At 37.8% G+C, this 16,688-nt stretch overlaps 2 protein-coding genes across 3 annotated transcripts in view; both read right to left on the bottom strand.

The window, feature by feature from the left end:
• The window catches only part of LOC106667307, a 54,443-nt gene extending 52,034 nt beyond the window's left edge, over nucleotides 1-2,409 (bottom strand). The window contains exon 1 of the mRNA XM_024225097.1: nucleotides 2,337-2,409. The gene's annotated coding sequence lies outside the window, so the exon portion shown is untranslated. The remainder of the gene's footprint in view (nucleotides 1-2,336) is intronic.
• Nucleotides 2,410-5,616: 3,207 nt separating this feature from the next.
• Nucleotides 5,617-16,688, bottom strand: part of LOC106667410 (zinc transporter ZIP11) — a 109,337-nt gene continuing 98,265 nt past the window's right edge. For both annotated transcript variants that reach the window (XM_014395344.2, XM_014395343.2), the window contains one exon: nucleotides 5,617-5,982. In XM_014395344.2, coding sequence (XP_014250830.1) covers nucleotides 5,901-5,982 — 82 coding nt within the window. In that variant the 3' untranslated portion in view covers nucleotides 5,617-5,900. The remainder of the gene's footprint in view (nucleotides 5,983-16,688) is intronic.

Raw genomic sequence — 16,688 nt, forward strand, 5'->3', positions numbered from 1 at the left:
TTTGGTTTACATTAAAATAAGGTTTTTAAGGATAAAGGTTTATACACCTTCTGTACTTTTCATCTTTTTTTTTGTCTTTGTTTACTGAGAAAATTTGCACAATTTTTCTACTTCGGTTGTTAGCAACTGTCTCTTTTTTTTTGTGTTTAGTTTCGTTTTCCTTCATTTTTGTCCTCTTTTATTAAGTTAAAGTTGATTTTCACAACTTCTGTATTTTGTGCCGGTGTTTTGTGTAGCTATTTTTTTCAATTTTTCTGCTTTGGTTGTTAGCTATGTTTATTATCTCTATTTACAACAGACTTCCCCAACTTTAGCTTAATAGAAGAAAGCACAAAAAGAAAGAAAAACTGAGCAAAATACAAACAAAGAGACAATAAACAGAGCGAACAACCAAAGCCGAAAATTGGACAAAATATCTACACTAAACGCAGGCAAAAAAAACATAACTACAATACAGACGTTGCAAAATCTAATCTTTACCTAATAAAAGAGCACAAAAAAAGAAGAAGAAAAATGCAATGTAAAAATCAAACAAAACACGTAAAAGATATTCAATTAACATCGTTAACAGCCAAATTATTGTGAATTTTTCTCTTTTTTTTATTGCGTTACGTTCCAATCATCGTGTTGTCCATCCAAGCTTGGCAGTAAGAACTGAATTTGTTTTCTTCGTCAAAATCAGATTGTTCGTAAGTAAAAAAAAGTGGTCGATACTTCCATTAATAAAAAAACGCATGACGAATATCATCGGTTAGGTCTTCCAAGTCTTCGATGTCATCCTTGCTTTTAGACGTAGAAATTCTAGCTATCCGGCCCGGAGGACCAATAAATAAATTGTTTGTTAAATCTTAACCTATCAGTCAATTATTTTCCTGAGTTTTGGTGAATTTTCTTTCAAATCATCATAATTAAATAATTTTTTTATTACAACTCGTGAATTTCTCATTTCATTTAATTTGGTTTACATTGAAATAAGCATGTTGTAATTAATATAAAGATAAAAATACATGAAAAATGGCAAAAAGGAGGGAAAATTCAAAAGGTGCGGTTGAGATGGGAAGTTGGTGTCCGAGTGGATCGAGGTCATGACAGCTCTAGTGATAGAGCAGCGGCGTTTCAAGCCGAAGATCGTGGGTTCGAATCCCGCTTGTGCCATTGACTTTTTTATCTCAACCAAAAACCTTAATTAATTATAATCTATTAATTGGTCAAGTGGACCACGAAATTAGTGAATTTAATGATAAAAATACATACATGATGTTTCAAATAAACAACAAAATACCCGTGTCCGGGTTTTTTTGTCTTTGAGTGTATCTTGCTGTGTGTGGGGTAGGTTTTACAACATATGTATTGTAGTTGTTGTTTTTTTCTTTTACCTGCATTTAGTGTAGATATTTTGTCCAATTTTTCTGTTTTGGTTATTAGCTATTTTTATACTGTTTTTATATTTTCGTTTTATTTTTCTTTCCTTTTGTGCTTTTTTTTATTAAGTTATGATTGGTAATTATAATTTTTCCCAGTACAAACAGTTGGATTACTACAATAACCACCAATTTTTTACTTTTGCTTCGTTAATTAAAAGTGCATATCGCTAGAAAGCTTATTAAAAGAAGATCGTTAGGAAATTTTCCCAGCTGTACCGTGAATTTTCCCAAGGTTGAAATTTGAAAAAAAAATTAATTTGAAATTTAGCATTTTTTGAAAGATTTATGTTTGTTTCAACCTAAAGTTAAATTGAAAGAGCTAGTAGCGTGTCTTCTTAAAGGAAATTTAAGGCTTTTCTGTGAATTTTCCAGAAAACGAATAGTTCAGTAGTCACGAGTAGATTTTTTACGAAAACCATAGATAGTTGAAAAACATAAAATGGTGAGTATCTGCGAAAGGGTTGAGAATCGGATCACGGTTCATAAGAAGTTCTTTCTCACTTGGGGGATGAACTTCATCGGCAATATTTGAGAGACGAGTAGCGTGACACCCTGTATATATATTCCAGCACCTATCTTCTCTGTTCCTTTTGATAAAAAAATTATAATTTTATCCTTAAAACGCAATCCATTTTTGCCCCATTCCCATTGTATTTTGTTCTGTTAGGAGCTGTTTTTCTCTCTGTAATGACTAATTATTAAATGTAAGAAATGAAAAACATCAGGTTGAGCTTACAAAGCATTCTCGGGATGCAAAGTTCTTACTTGAAAGTTCACCAAAATGTAAGATAAATGATATCATTGCACAAAGAAAATCTTAGTAATGTAATGACATTCGTCCCTTAAGGAAAAGCCTATAAAATCATCATCACAACGCTAAGAAACATGAATCTTTTTTTTTATATACTTAACTGTTTCTCGTTTTGTAATTGGTGTGACTCCAGGTAAAGTTGTTCCATGGACAAAAGGGCCCAATTGGGCAGAGTATGCGGGTGTGAAGATAATTCGATTTAGCACAGTTACCTCTAGTGACGCGCTGGTTGCGCAACCGGGCTAGTCCCTGACAGCTGGATTATTTACAGAAATATCAAATGCGCAGCCATCCGGTCCTCTATTCAATACAAACCCGATCCAAGCTCGTATAATTGCCTCTAGTTTTTGAAAACCGATCCTGTCCGAAGACTTCCCAGACTGTTTGGCAATAAGAGGATAAGAATAAAGATGATTAAGACCAAACATTATGACATTTGTGATATATGGACTAGAAGACATTACACAGCACTGGAAAGATATACTTGAAAGTCTTTTAGATGCTAAAGGTAGGAAAACGTAAAAACCTTATGAAGAAGTAAAAATCATCCAACCTAACAATTAACATGAAAATACATAGTTGTAAAAATAATTTGACTTGAAAATACATAAAATAGAAATTTTAGTATGAGTTTTGCTTGTTTTAGTGACTATGTAGGTCTAATTAATCTGTTTATTCCATTTTGCTTCTAGCCCCTCTAATAAGACTTTTCAGGTGTTCAAACTTTACTTAAAAAAGGCTGGAAAATATTCTGGATGATGGTACTGTACTTAACAATAATAAGTAAATGAGGGGTATTCACGAACTTTATGTTAATCCTGTTAAGTCTATTAGGTCGTGTTAGATCGAGGAAAATGATGACGTAGACTTGTGAGAACGACTGGTTAACATTGCTCGATCCAAGGCCAGTGCCAATGTTAGATGTTAGGTCGAAAATGTAGTCACATTGCTAGCCGTTAGGGCGTAGGTAACCAACATGGCAGCCATGAATTTAACAGATGTTTTTGTTTACATGTATTTTTCATTCTTATTTAATTTATGATCTGTCCTTACAGTCTCATTCCTAATAGATACATCCTCTATCCTACAAAGTTGTAGGCTGTTAGAGGTTAGGATACAGGTTAGGTATGTCGGCACGAATTGAAACGTGTCATTTGTTACTATTTTTCGGGTGCATAGAATTTTGAATGAAAGAGTTGATTAATTTTCCTTTTTTATTAAAATGTAGTCACGGTAGTAGCACACGGTATCTGTTATGAATGAGAGTATAAGGACAGGTGAGAAATTAACAAAACAAATGTATTGGTCTGATTTAATTAATACGTATTTAAGAATAAAAATTCGTGTAAACAAAAAACAGATATTAAATTCATGGCTGCCATGTTGGTTACCTACGCCCTAACGCCTAGCAATGCGTCTACATTTTCGACTTATCATCTAACATTGTCCTTACCCTGTTAGATCGAGCAATGTTAATAAGCTTAGTCTTACAATCTACGTCATCATTTTTCTCGATCTAACACGACCTAACAGAGTTAACACAAAGATCGTGACTACCCCTATTAATAGTAGGGGTATGTAAGTGGTTTTTCCGGTTTCCTCGAACTTCTCACATATAGAATATTTCGACAAATCTGTTTCTTATCGTATGAGGGCCGGCTACCCGTTGTAAGTGTAAGGACAATTGTAAGTTTTAAATTGTTCTATCCAACAACTGTTATGAAAAGCCGATATCTTCAAGTTAGGCTTAAAATTTTCCAGACTTATTTCTGACTTGGAGGCGGTTCCAAAATCCGCCCGTCCAAATCCAATTTGCCCCACTGGATTTTAAATCGAAATCGATTTTAAATCGAAAATGTAGTCACATTGCTAGCCGTTATGGCGTAGTTAACCAGCATGGCAGCCATGAATTTAACAGCTGTTTTTTGTTTGCTCGTATTTTTACTCTTAAATACGCATTAATTAAATCAGACGAATACATTTCTTTAGTTTAATTTCTGACCTGTCCTTATGCTCTCATTCATAATAGTTACAGCCCCAATCCTAAAAGTTGTAGGCGGTTAGAGGTTAGGATACAGGTTAGATAAGTTAGCTAGAACCTTTGTGCACCTGTTAGGCAAACTTTTAATGAAGTTGTCACTTATTTCATAAGGTATTTCACTCCATAGATGATGCAACGCCGTCCTCAGTTGTTGCAGGTCAACTGGCTGCGGATGGTGATCGAAAAGACTTCTCTGCAACACATCCCACTTGTGCTCAATGGGATCGAGGACTTGAGACAATGGGCGAAAGGGCAGATTGGAAAAAAGTGATGTTACTGTATTTAACGATAATAAATAAACGATGGGAATTCACGATCTTTGTATTAACCCTGTTAAGTCTGTTAGGTTGTGTTAGATCGAGAAAACTGATGACTTAGACCTGTCAGAATCGGCTGGTTAACATTGCTCGATCTAACAGGCCTGGGCCAATGTTAGATGTTAAGTCGAAAATGTAGTCACATTGCTAGCCGTTAGGGCGTAGGTAACCAACATGGCGGCCATGAATTTAACAGCTGTTTTTTGTTTACACGTAATTTTATTCTTAAATACGCATTAATTAAATCAAACCAATACATGTCTTTTGTTAATTTCTGGCCTGTCCTTATACTCTCATTTATGACAGATAGATCCCCTATCCGATAAAGTTGTAGGCTGTTAAAGGTTAGGGTACAGGTTAGGTATGTCGGCACGAATTGAAGCGTGTCATTTGCTAGTATTTTTCGAGTGCATAGATAGCATTTTGAAAGGAAATTGGTTAATTTCCTTTTTTATTAACCTCTGGCATCAAAACAAAACCATAACAAACATCACCAAGCCTGCGAGGACAGTTATAGCTTTATTTTTGGCTCTACCAATCGCCACGCGCAGCATAGCGGAAAAATTAAAGTTTAACATGCTAAGAAGAAAAGGGGGCGTTGACGATCTTATGGACATTTCTCTATTCGAGTTAACACGGGTTAACATCTTACAAACATCGTGAAAAGATATTGTGGGAATAGTTGAAGTCGTTTATAACGAACTGATGTGCCATTGTAGATAGGGATAAGAGAGTCGGCCGCAAGGCCTACTGCACCTCGACCTAAATAGTCCTAAATTCTGCTCCTGTGTTAATTATAACTTACTGGCCAGCTTCATTACCTATTTTAGGATTACAACTTTGCCAGCGGTTCCTTGGTGTAGGATCTTACTTGTGGTTTTTCTTGTCCTAGATTTCAAGAACCTGCACCTAGCATTGTAGAATTTCAAACTTATCTCCTTCATGGTTGGCAGGCTGATTAAATTTTATTTACTGGGGAGTAAAACTGATATTAAAAAGGTAAGGAGAATAAGAGAAAAGAAGTACGAAGAAGTGTTTTATTTAAAACACGGTAAAACCGTAGTCCTGCGTAGCGACTAGCTCTAGTACAAGAACTAAGTACATAATTTCAAATACTTATAATTGATAAAAGGGAAATTCAACGGTTATTTAAATCATTACGTAAACAAAAGAAAATCGAGGATAATAGACGTGAAGGCCACTCGAATCGGGATGTCCGCCATCCGGGTATGAAAGTCTTTGGTGTTGGCACCGGTCGATCCGGGTTCTGTGCAGTAATTTCTCGATTTGCAGATGGACGATCTTCGTCACGACGACAAGCCAACTTCGAGCATCATCATCACCATGAAACCAAAAATTGCGCCCCAACTCGCTAGACTGCCGTTACCTCTGAAACAAGACAGTGAAAAATGTGAGGCTTGATCGAAAAACCAAAAAACACATTGGGCTGGTGGAAAAACAGTGCTAGTTTTATTTTTTATAAAATATAGAATTTTATTCAAAATATTTTCCAAAACAATGTGGAAATGATGAAGCATCTTTGCCAACGTATAATAATCAATTTTATTCCTCTGAGAAAAAATCTTTATTTAGACTCATAGCTTCACCGCTTTCTTTTAAAATGTTATCCCTCAAGAAGTGATCAAAATGATTAAAAAAGGTGAAATCTATAGGCGAGAGGTCGGGTGATTTGGAAGGTGCGGTAAGGTTTCTTATCTTAAGTCCCTAAGTCTCCGGAGGATTGGCATTGCTATGGTGGCCTGGCGTTATCGAGAAGAATCGGCCCTGCGTTTTACCAATGCTGGACAAGGACGTTCCACTTCCCGTGCATTTTGTTCATTTCTTGGCAATATTTCTTGATAGTTTCACCATAATCCCGGAAATTATAGTGAACAACCCTATGAGTACACCACCAAACGGTTACCATCACCGATTGGGTTTGGGCAAGTGTTTTGATGGTTCATCCTTGTCCAACCATTGACCAGTACGCGTCCTGTAATAGTACAGATCCATTTTTCATCGAACGTGATGATTCGATAGAAAAATCATCATTTTGATGGCGAAACGGAAGAGACGTGCATATGCTATAGGGTCGCTTTCGTTGGGGTACGATTACTTCGTGATGTACTCACTTGTCGAGCTTCTTAACTTTACAAATTTCCTACAGATAATGAACAACGGTTGTGTGATCACCACTAAGCTCTTCCGCAATTTCCCGTGTAGTCTCACGTGAAGTTTTTTCAATATACGATTTGAGTTGGTCATACACAAAAGGTCAACCGCGACCTTCTCTGCCTTCGAGATCCAAATGTTCTTATAAAGTTCAATATAGATTAAAATTATTCTTTTTATGTAAGGTCTTGGTTGAAATGAAAAAGTCAGCGACACGAGCGGGATTCGTACCCACGACCTTCGCCCTAATACCACTTACCACTTGAGCTAGTGACTTCGATCCATTCGGACACCAACTCCTCATCTCCACCTAAACGTTTCTAATTCTCCGGCGTTGGTGTCCGAGAGGATCTAAGTCACGATAGCTCAGGTGTTAGAGCAGCGGCGTATTGGGTTCGAATCCCGCTCCTTACACTAACTTTTTGAAGTCACATTATCTCAAATGGGTTGAACAGCGGCATATGAGACGATGGTCGTGGGTTCGAATCCCATTCGTGACACTAACTTTTTGAAGTTCGTGGGCTCAAATCCCGTTCGTGACACTAACTTTTTGAAGTCGCGATATCTCAAGTGGTTAGAGCGGCGTATTGAGCTGAAGGTCGTGGGTTCAAATCCCGCGTGTAACACTAACTTTTTGAAGTCACGGTAGCTCAAGTGTTAGAGCATCGGCGGACTGAGCCGAAGGTCGTGGGTTCAAATCCCGTTCGTGACACTAACTTTTTGAAGTTCGTGGGTTCAAATACCGTTCGTGACACTAATTTTTTGGTGTTCCTGGGTTCAAATCCCGTTCGTGACACTAACTTTTTGAAGTCACATTATCTCAAGTGGTTTGAACAGCGGCATATGGGACCAAGGTCGAGGGTTCGAATCCCACTTGTAAAACTAACTTTTTGAAGTCAAGATATCTCAAGTGGTTTGAGCAGCGGCTTATTGAGCCGATGGCCGTGGGTTCGAATCCCGCTTATGACACTAGCTTTTCATCTCAACCAAGACATTATTAATTGAAAGAAGTAATTTGGTCAATTAGACCACTAAACCTAATGGATTTAATAGACTAAAATATTTTGTATAAAAGATAAGAGTTAAAAGCATTTTAATCATAATAAGTTAGATTTGGTGATTTAGCTTTGTTTGCACGCCACCTTGGAAAATAAAACAAATTTTCGAAAGCTGTATTAATTTTGCACCACCCAATAAATGAATGGGCGAGAGTCGGCCGGGTGGCCGTCCCAAACTCCCATTGATGCGGTTTTTGCGGCAGTATTCGGTAAAGTCGGACACGTGCTTCCTGGAGAGATCTGGGACGCCTCCGACGGGCGGGATAGGACGAGATGCCGGACATAGCAGGGATGCCGGCGTTGCTTTCACCTTGACACAGTTAGCTCCCCGGGTGAGGAAAGGGAGCGAGAGGGTGGGTGGGAGGGTGAGAGGGAGAGAGTGAGGGAGAAAGGGAGAAAGAGTGGAGGTGAAACGCGGGGAGGGTCGACGCCGGTGTCGCCTCCTCGCCGGGTCAACGTTCTCAAACTCACTCACATCGATAGACAAAGGGCTATCACTCTTCCGTCGTAAGCGCCACTTCTCTTGACGTTAATTTCTCCTCAAAATCGGATGAATTTTCAGTTTTATTATTTAATACATTCAATAATGACCAAATGACCCTATCGCCAACCAGCATCTTCCGACAGAAAAGGCTCATTTCTAACAATCTCCCCCGATATCATTCAAAAATTAAATTTCCTGCCAGTTCGAGTGATCAGACTAAAATGAATTAACTACGCCCCTTTCTATGGAAATGGATGTAATAGAAAACAAACTGCTCAAAAATTAATATGGGTATTGCCAGTTTTGTAGTATTTACTTTCCCTAGCATTTTTATCTTATTTTTATTATAAATTGCATTAAAGTTTTTTACTGAAGGTTAACTTAATTAAGGGATTTTGAAAAATAAAATATTTTAATTGTATAATACGAGTATTCACGATCTTTGTGTTAACCCTGTTAACTCTGTTAAGGTCGTGTTAGATCGAGAAAAATGATGACGTAGACTTGCAAGAATCGGCTAGTTAACACTGCTCGATCTAACAGGCCAGGGCCAATGTTAGATGTTAATCTGAAGATGTAGTCACATTGCTATCCGTTAGGGCGTAAGTAACAACATGGTAGCCATGAATTTAACAGCTGTTTTTTGTTTACACGTAATTTTATTCTTAAATACGATTCTTACAAGCCTATAGACATACCTTGTAGGGATATTCACGATCTTTGTGTTAACTGTGTTATGTTGTGTTAGATCGAGAAAAATGATGTCGTAGACTTGTATGAATCGACTAGTTAACATTGCTCGATCTAACAAGCCAATGTTAGTTGTTAGGTCGAAAATGTAGTCACATTGCTAGCCGTTAGGGCGAAGGTAACAAACATGGCAGCCATGAATTTAACAGCTGTTTTTTTAAACGTATTTTTATTTGTCAATTACACGACATTTGAAAAATGGCAAAAGGAGGGAAAACTCATAAGGTGGGGTTGAGATGGGGAGTTGATGTCCGAGTGGATCGAGGTCACAATAGCTCAGGTGGTAGAGCAGCGGCGTATCTAGCCGAAAGACGTAGGTTCGAATCCCTCTCGTGCCATTGACTTTTTTTTCATCTCAATTAAAAACCTTAATTAATTGACATGTATTAATTGGTCAAGCGGATCACGAAAGTAGTGAATTAATGAATCGTATTTTTATTCTTAAATACGCATTAATTAAATCAGACCAATACATTTCCTTTGTTAATTTCTGACCTGTCCTTATGTTCTCATTCATAATAGTTATCGTGTATAATGCCCTCTGTTAGTTAAAACCTCTGTGCACCTGTTAGGCATACTGTTAATGAGGTCGTCACTAATTTCATAAGGTATTTCACTCCATAGGTGTTGCACCGCTGCACTCAGTTGTTGAAGGCCAACTGGCTGCGGATGGTGATCGAAAAACTTTCTCTGCAACCGTCCCACATGTGATCAATAGTATGAGGTCTGAAGACAATGGTTGAAGGGGGAGATGGTAAATTCCAATGTTTTCTAAACAGTGATGAACAATTGACTCTATGAGGTCTGGCATTGTCATCCAGAAATCGAAAATCCCTGCTTATGAGATCCCAAATTTGAAGGATATATTCCTCGATAATGTCTTGGACGGTCATAACGGACTGCGTTGCCTTCAACAATGCGCAGTCCAGTTCGTCCTCCTGTGTAAATCCCCAGCGCAGACCATTACACATCCTCCTCCAAACTGCACACAAATGCATCCCCTGTTCTCGGTGCTCATCGGCGCCTGCCATCACTACACAGACAGAAAGGCGACTCATAAATAAACGTAACAGTATTACAATTGGTGTTCTCTTCTAGGCGATCGCTGCACCTTATTCTCCTGATTTGCTGGTTGTGGGCTGTTGCTGCAGGTCGTCTCAAAAGGTCTTCCATCTGAGGCCAACTTCGCACAAACAATTACGCATCGTTATAATAATGAAGATCTTGCCAAAACATCTCGTACTTTATTTAGGACTTGGCTGGCACTATGGAAAGGGTTGCCTTCTTGCAGTAATGATAATATTTCTGTCCACCCTTAGGTCGTAATGCACTAATCCACTACCAGGCCTCCATTGGCATTTCCAGTCCCTCGCTATCTGGCTGAACCTCTACGAAACGCCAACTGCCTCTGCGATATCCACTTGGCGGTGTCATCGACGACTCATTCTCACAATAATAATGCGTTCTCTGGTTCAAGACCGTCTCCATGGTTAAAGAGATCACAACTGGATTAAAATGGAGAAAATGCGAGAAAAGGTGCTTGTTTACAAAATGAGTTATGGTTACTATTCTTAAGCGAATCCGTTGTTAAAAATGAGGATTAACAATTCTTTGTATTTTCTATTTTGGTTTATTCAACTAGCAAAAATATATCGATTAATTTGATGAAAATTAATAAAATATGAATAAATTACAAATATCCCTCTTCATTTTGAGCAGTTTATAATAGCTGCTAGCTTTTACTCGCGACTTCGTTCACGAGGTACGTTTCTCAAATTTTTTTCATCTTCAGTTCACTTCGGTCAATCCATGGTAAAAAATTGTCCATATGACACCTCTGGGTATGGAATTTCAAGAAATCCTTTCTTAGCGCCTATCCATGACATTAGGGGTATTAAGGATGTTAGTAAGATGTTAACTCCCGTTAATTCGAATAGAGAAATTCCCACTAAGATCGTGAACGCCCCCTTCTTTTCTTAGCATGTTAAATGTTAATTTTTCCGCACTAATGCGTGTGGACACTGGTAGAACCAAAAATAAAGCTATAATTGCCCTTGCAGGCTTGGTGATGTTTGTTATGGTTTTTTTGATGCCAGAGGTTAATAAAAAATGAAAATTAACGTTTCAAAATGCTATCTATGCACTCGAAAAATACTAACAAATGACAAGGTTCAATTCGAGCCGACATACCTAACCTGTATCCTAACCTCTAACAGCCTACAACTTTAAAGGATTGGGGCTGTAACCACTATGAATGAGAGTATAAGGACAGGTCAGAAATTAACAAAAGAAATGTATTGGTCTGATTTAATTAATGCGTATTTAAGAATAAAAATACGTGTAAACAAAAAACATCTGTTAAATCATGGCTGCCATGTTGGTTACCTACACCCTAGCGGATAGCAATGTGACTACATTTTCGACCTAACATCTAACATTGGCCCTGGTAACAATGTTAACTAGCCGATTCTCGATCTAACAGACTTAACAGGGTTAACACAAAGATATATATAAGTTGAACCGAGTATTTCATACTCACACAAAGTATGGTGCTATTTCGTGGTGTCATATTTGTTGTGAAATGTGAATTTTTTATTCACCCAATTTTATATGATTGTGGCAGGGTGGGGAACGCGGTAATCTGTGAATTTTTGATTGATCGCAGGCGGTTCTATTTGACCCAAAGGAAGTCGGGAATGGAGATTTTCAAGATTGGATTTGTGATTCGGGGCTTGTTCAATATTGGAAAAGAAGCTTATTATATAGACGATAACGAAGGAAAGGGAAATATAAAAATAAAGTTTAATGGTTAATTTGCTTTATGATGTTGGCCCAGCGGCTGAGTTTGCATATCTGTTATGTAATTAATGCCGTGTGGGACTCTGATAATTTCTAGAAAGTTGCCTTTTTTTATTTGTTTTGTTCGGCGTTAATAATTATTATTACTTTATGAATTCCAAAAAGGGAACTTGCTAAATTGATTAGTACTAATGCTTTAAATATTATTAAAATATTGTATACAGTTGTTTGCCAGATGATGCGCGCAGTGGACGTCCTTCCTAGGCTGACGAAATATTGAGGCACAGGGTAGAAAGAACATCCAATTTTGACGAGAACTTGATGATGATGAAGTTGAGAAATTACGATTTTATGTTTAAAAATCTTATTTTAGAATAAAGTCACAAAAATGTTAATATCTCACGAAAGAGCCAAGATAGAAACCTCGTTCTGGTGGCGCTGAAGTACGTTTTATTTAGTGAACCCACCATGGCAGTATTGACCCTGAAACACCCTGTATATCGCGGTGGAAAAAATTATCACAAAACTGTTAATATCTCTGGAAAGAGCCAAGATAGAAACCTCGTTCTGGTGGCGCTGAAGTACATATTGTTTAGTGAATCCACCATGGCAGGATTGACCCTGCAACACCCTGTATATTGCGGTTGTAAAAATTGTCACAAAAATGTTAACATCTCAGGAAAGAGCCAAGATAGAAACCTCGTTCTGGTGGCACTGAACTATGGTTTATTTAGTGAATCCACCATGGCAGTATGACCCTGCAACACCCTGTATATCGCGGTTGAAAAAATTATCACAAAACTTTTAATATCTCTGGAAAGAGCCAAGATAGAAACCTCGTTCTGGTGGCGCTGAAGTACATATTGTTTAGTGAACCCACCATTGCAGTATGACCCTGCAACACCCTGTATATCGCGGTTGAAAAAATTATCACAAAAATGTTAATATCTCAGGAAACAGCCAAGGTAGAAACCTCGTTCTTGCGGCACTGAACTACGTTTTGATTAGTGAATCCACCATGGCAGTATTGACCCTGCAACACCCTGTATATTGCGGTTGTAAAAATTGTCACAAAAATGTTAACATCTCAGGAAAGAGCCAAGATAGAAACCTCGTTCTGGTGGCACTGAACTATGGTTTATTTAGTGAATCCACCATGGCAGTATGACCCTGCAACACCCTGTATATCGCGGTTGAAAAAATTGTCACAAAACTGTTAATATCTCTGGAAAGAGCCAAGATAGAAACCTCGTTCTGGTGGCGCTGAAGGACGTTTTGTTTAGTGAATCCACCATGGCAGTATGACCCTGAAACACCCTGTATATTTCGGTTGAAAAAATTGTCACAAAAATGTTAATATCTCAGGAAACAGCCAAGGTAGAAACCTCGTTCTGGTGGCGCTGAAGTACGTTTTGTTTAGTGAATCCACCATGGCAGTATGACCCTGCAACACCCTGTATATTGCAGTTGTAAAAATTGGCACAAAAATGTTAATATCTCATGAAAGAGCCAAGATAGAAACCTCGTTCTGGTGGCACTCATGGCTGTATTGACACTTTAACCCAGCTACATCCTGTATAATGTATATCTAAACAGTCTTGTTGAAAACATCCACCCAATAACGTGCTGAAAATACATTCTAGAAATCTTAGAAAGTTCATCAAAAGAAAAATTCACACAAGTTCAGAAGATAGACTATTATTAACGACGTTTTCATAGGGCATCTTGTAACGAAATGTTTCCTTCTGTCTTTCCAAGACGATCCCGGACGATTGTAGATATATAAGGACCGTGACGGGCACAGAGCCTTCACGAGAAATGGGAACATTGAGCTCTGGAATTTAAAAGACCCGTTTCAGAAACATTCCGAGAAGTCTGGCAGTTATTGAAGTTTGTCCTCCGCTTCCGTATTTCGACCTACATTCTCTCCAGCGCGGCCGTTCTCGATCCGGGCCGATTGTCCGCCCCTGGAATGTCATTGTCACAAAAACAAAACTGGAGATTCTTCAAAAAGTGGAATAAAAATGGACAACCCGTTCGTGATAAAATGTCTAATCTGAACGCATATATTCAAGTAATCCATATCTCTTATGAAAACTAATAAATCTAAATACTGAAAGGCAAAAAAAGTGGCTACCCGTAATATTTTTAATTATCCCTTAGTCAATCCTCTATTGAAAGCGGATGTCATCCTGGCCATCTTTTCTACCTTCATTGCAAAGAAACATTGACGTTTTAGAAAATTATTGCTCACAATGGAACCTGACATTAGGGACACAATCTTTGTGTTATCCCTGTTAACTCTGTTAGATCGAGAAAAATGATGATGTAGACTTGTAAGAATCGGCTAGTTAACATTGCTCGATCTAACAGGCCAGGGCCAATGTTATAGGTTAGGTCGAAAATGTAGTCACAATGCTATCCGTTAGGGCGTAGGTAACCAACATGGCAGCCATGAATTTAACAGCTGTTTTTGTTTACACGTATTTTTTACTCTTAAATAACCATTAATTAAATCAGACAAATACATTTCTTCTGTTAATTTATGATCTGTCCTTACAGTCTCATTCGTAATATATACATCCTCTATCCTACAAAGTTGTGTGCTGTTAGAGGTTAGAATACAGGTTAGGTATGTCAGCACGAATTGAAGCGTGTCATTTGTTAGTACTTTTCAAGTTCATAGATTGCATTTTGAATTAAAGGGTTGATTAATTTTCCTTTTTTATTAACTTCTGGCTTCTTACAATTTAACACAGAACAATCAATAACGCCTTCAATTACTGACGAGTAGTCACGATCTTTGTGTTAATCCTGTTAACTCCGTTAGGTCGTGTTAGATCGAGAAAAATGGTGACGTAGACTTGTAAGAATTGGCTAGTTAACATTGCTCGATCTAACAGGCCTGGGCCAATGTTAGATGTTAGAACGAAAATGTAGTCACATTGTTAGCCGTTAGGGCGTAGGTAACCAACATGTCAGCCATGAATTTAACAGCTGTTTTTGCTTACAATATTTTTATCCTTAAATACGCATTATTTAAATCAGACCAATACCGCAACCATATTTTCATTTAACAATATTTCTAATATTAGTGTGTTCACTAAGTTCACAAGATTTGCAGTTATATTGTGGACTGGTGTAGAGACACTAGCCACCTCCAACATTGAATGCATGTAGTCTATCGGCTTGTAAAGGAAAAGACGAGATCGTAAAAGCGGTGTCATCAGCATATAGGGAACGTTTTGGCTTAATTTTTAGTTCAGTTACACCATTAATAAATAATTATTTGAGATCGTGAGATGCGGTCTGGTGTGACGTAGGTTTTAGAAAAACATTTTCTTTATCGTTCCAACGTTTCAATCTTTATTGAGATCATCTTCAGGGCTCAACGTTTGTTTTCTGCGTAATTTTGTCATTCTTGTGTGTCGTGTTGAGAGTGCCACAGTGTCTCATCACGACACAGAAGTATGACACAATTACCCAGAAAACAAACACCACATTGGAAAAACCACTTAAGACACTATTAATAGGGGTATTCGCGATCTTTGTGTTAATCCTGTTTACTCTGTTAGGTCGTGTTAGATCGAGAAAAATGATGACGTAGATTTGTAAGAATCGGCTAGTTAACATTGCTCGATCTAACAGGCCAGGGCCAATGTTAGATGTTAGGTCGAAAATGTAGTTACATTGCTAGCCGTTAGGGCGTAGGTAACAAACATGGCAGCCGTGAATTTAACAGCTGTTTTTGTTTACGCTTATTTTTATTCTTAATTAAACGCCTTAATTAAATCAGACCAATACATTTCTTTGGTTAATTTCTGACCTGTCCTTATTCTCATTCATCTTGATCTTCTAGATGCTTTAGAGTTTGAAATTCGCTGTTCTAGTGTAATATTTAAGAGCCTTCTCTATGCTGATGATGTCATTCTGACCACCTGTCCACCCTCCTTGCAAAGAAACACTGACGCTTTAAATAAATTTAAATAAATCCAAAAGTTTTTCGTAAAGGGGACAGGATGACGTATAGGGAGCGCTGGTTCTTTGACAATAGACAAATTGACGTTGTGAGTGTATCACGGGGTGCCCATGACCCTAAACTCTCTCTAATACCACATCTCAAAAAGAAAATTTATATGGCGAAATATGCAATCAATTAGGTCTGGTCCAACCTTCTCTCGAACCCAAATGTTCAAGGCGCTACCCTCGATGGTTTGCTATGCTTCACAGGTCGGGCAGTATTAGCAGTTCGAACAAGTCGAATATTTTCAGCGACTGTTTTATTCTTAAATGATTCCATATGCCAAATTTCACTTACTAACATTAGCAGGACATTCTCACTGCCTAAGTACAGACTACCCAAAATCACGGTAGTTGAAATAATTATCGCTAATTTATTATGGTTTAAGGCAATCAATGGTCTAGCCCTAGATTTTATTATTAACTTTTTGTTTTGCTTTAACAATCTTGAAGACTGCTTCTCTAAATTGTCCGATTTTGCATCATCCGTTCGTCCATTTTGAACGTTGTAACGAATTGGCTCTTAGAACCAATAGATTTCTTCTCTACAAAGAACTCGATCATTCAAAGGAATTTTTCAACTTGTCCAATACTAATATAAAATTGACCTCTATAAATTTAAGCTGTTTCTTCAAACTTATCGAACTTATCTACTTTAATTACTCCCCTCTGAGGGATGATCCTGTTGAGCGCTGCGAGGGTAGACTTCTTCCATTTTTTCGCTGAGTGTCCCATTCTGATTTATATTTTTGGCACCTACGAGAGTTTTAAAAGAGAGTTTGATCGCAAAACTTAATTCCTCGGATTACTCA

The sequence above is a fragment of the Cimex lectularius genome, unplaced genomic scaffold (assembly GCF_000648675.2).
Source record: "Cimex lectularius strain Harlan isolate CLEC.00 unplaced genomic scaffold, Clec_2.1 scaffold10, whole genome shotgun sequence".
NCBI lineage: Eukaryota > Metazoa > Arthropoda > Insecta > Hemiptera > Cimicidae > Cimex > Cimex lectularius.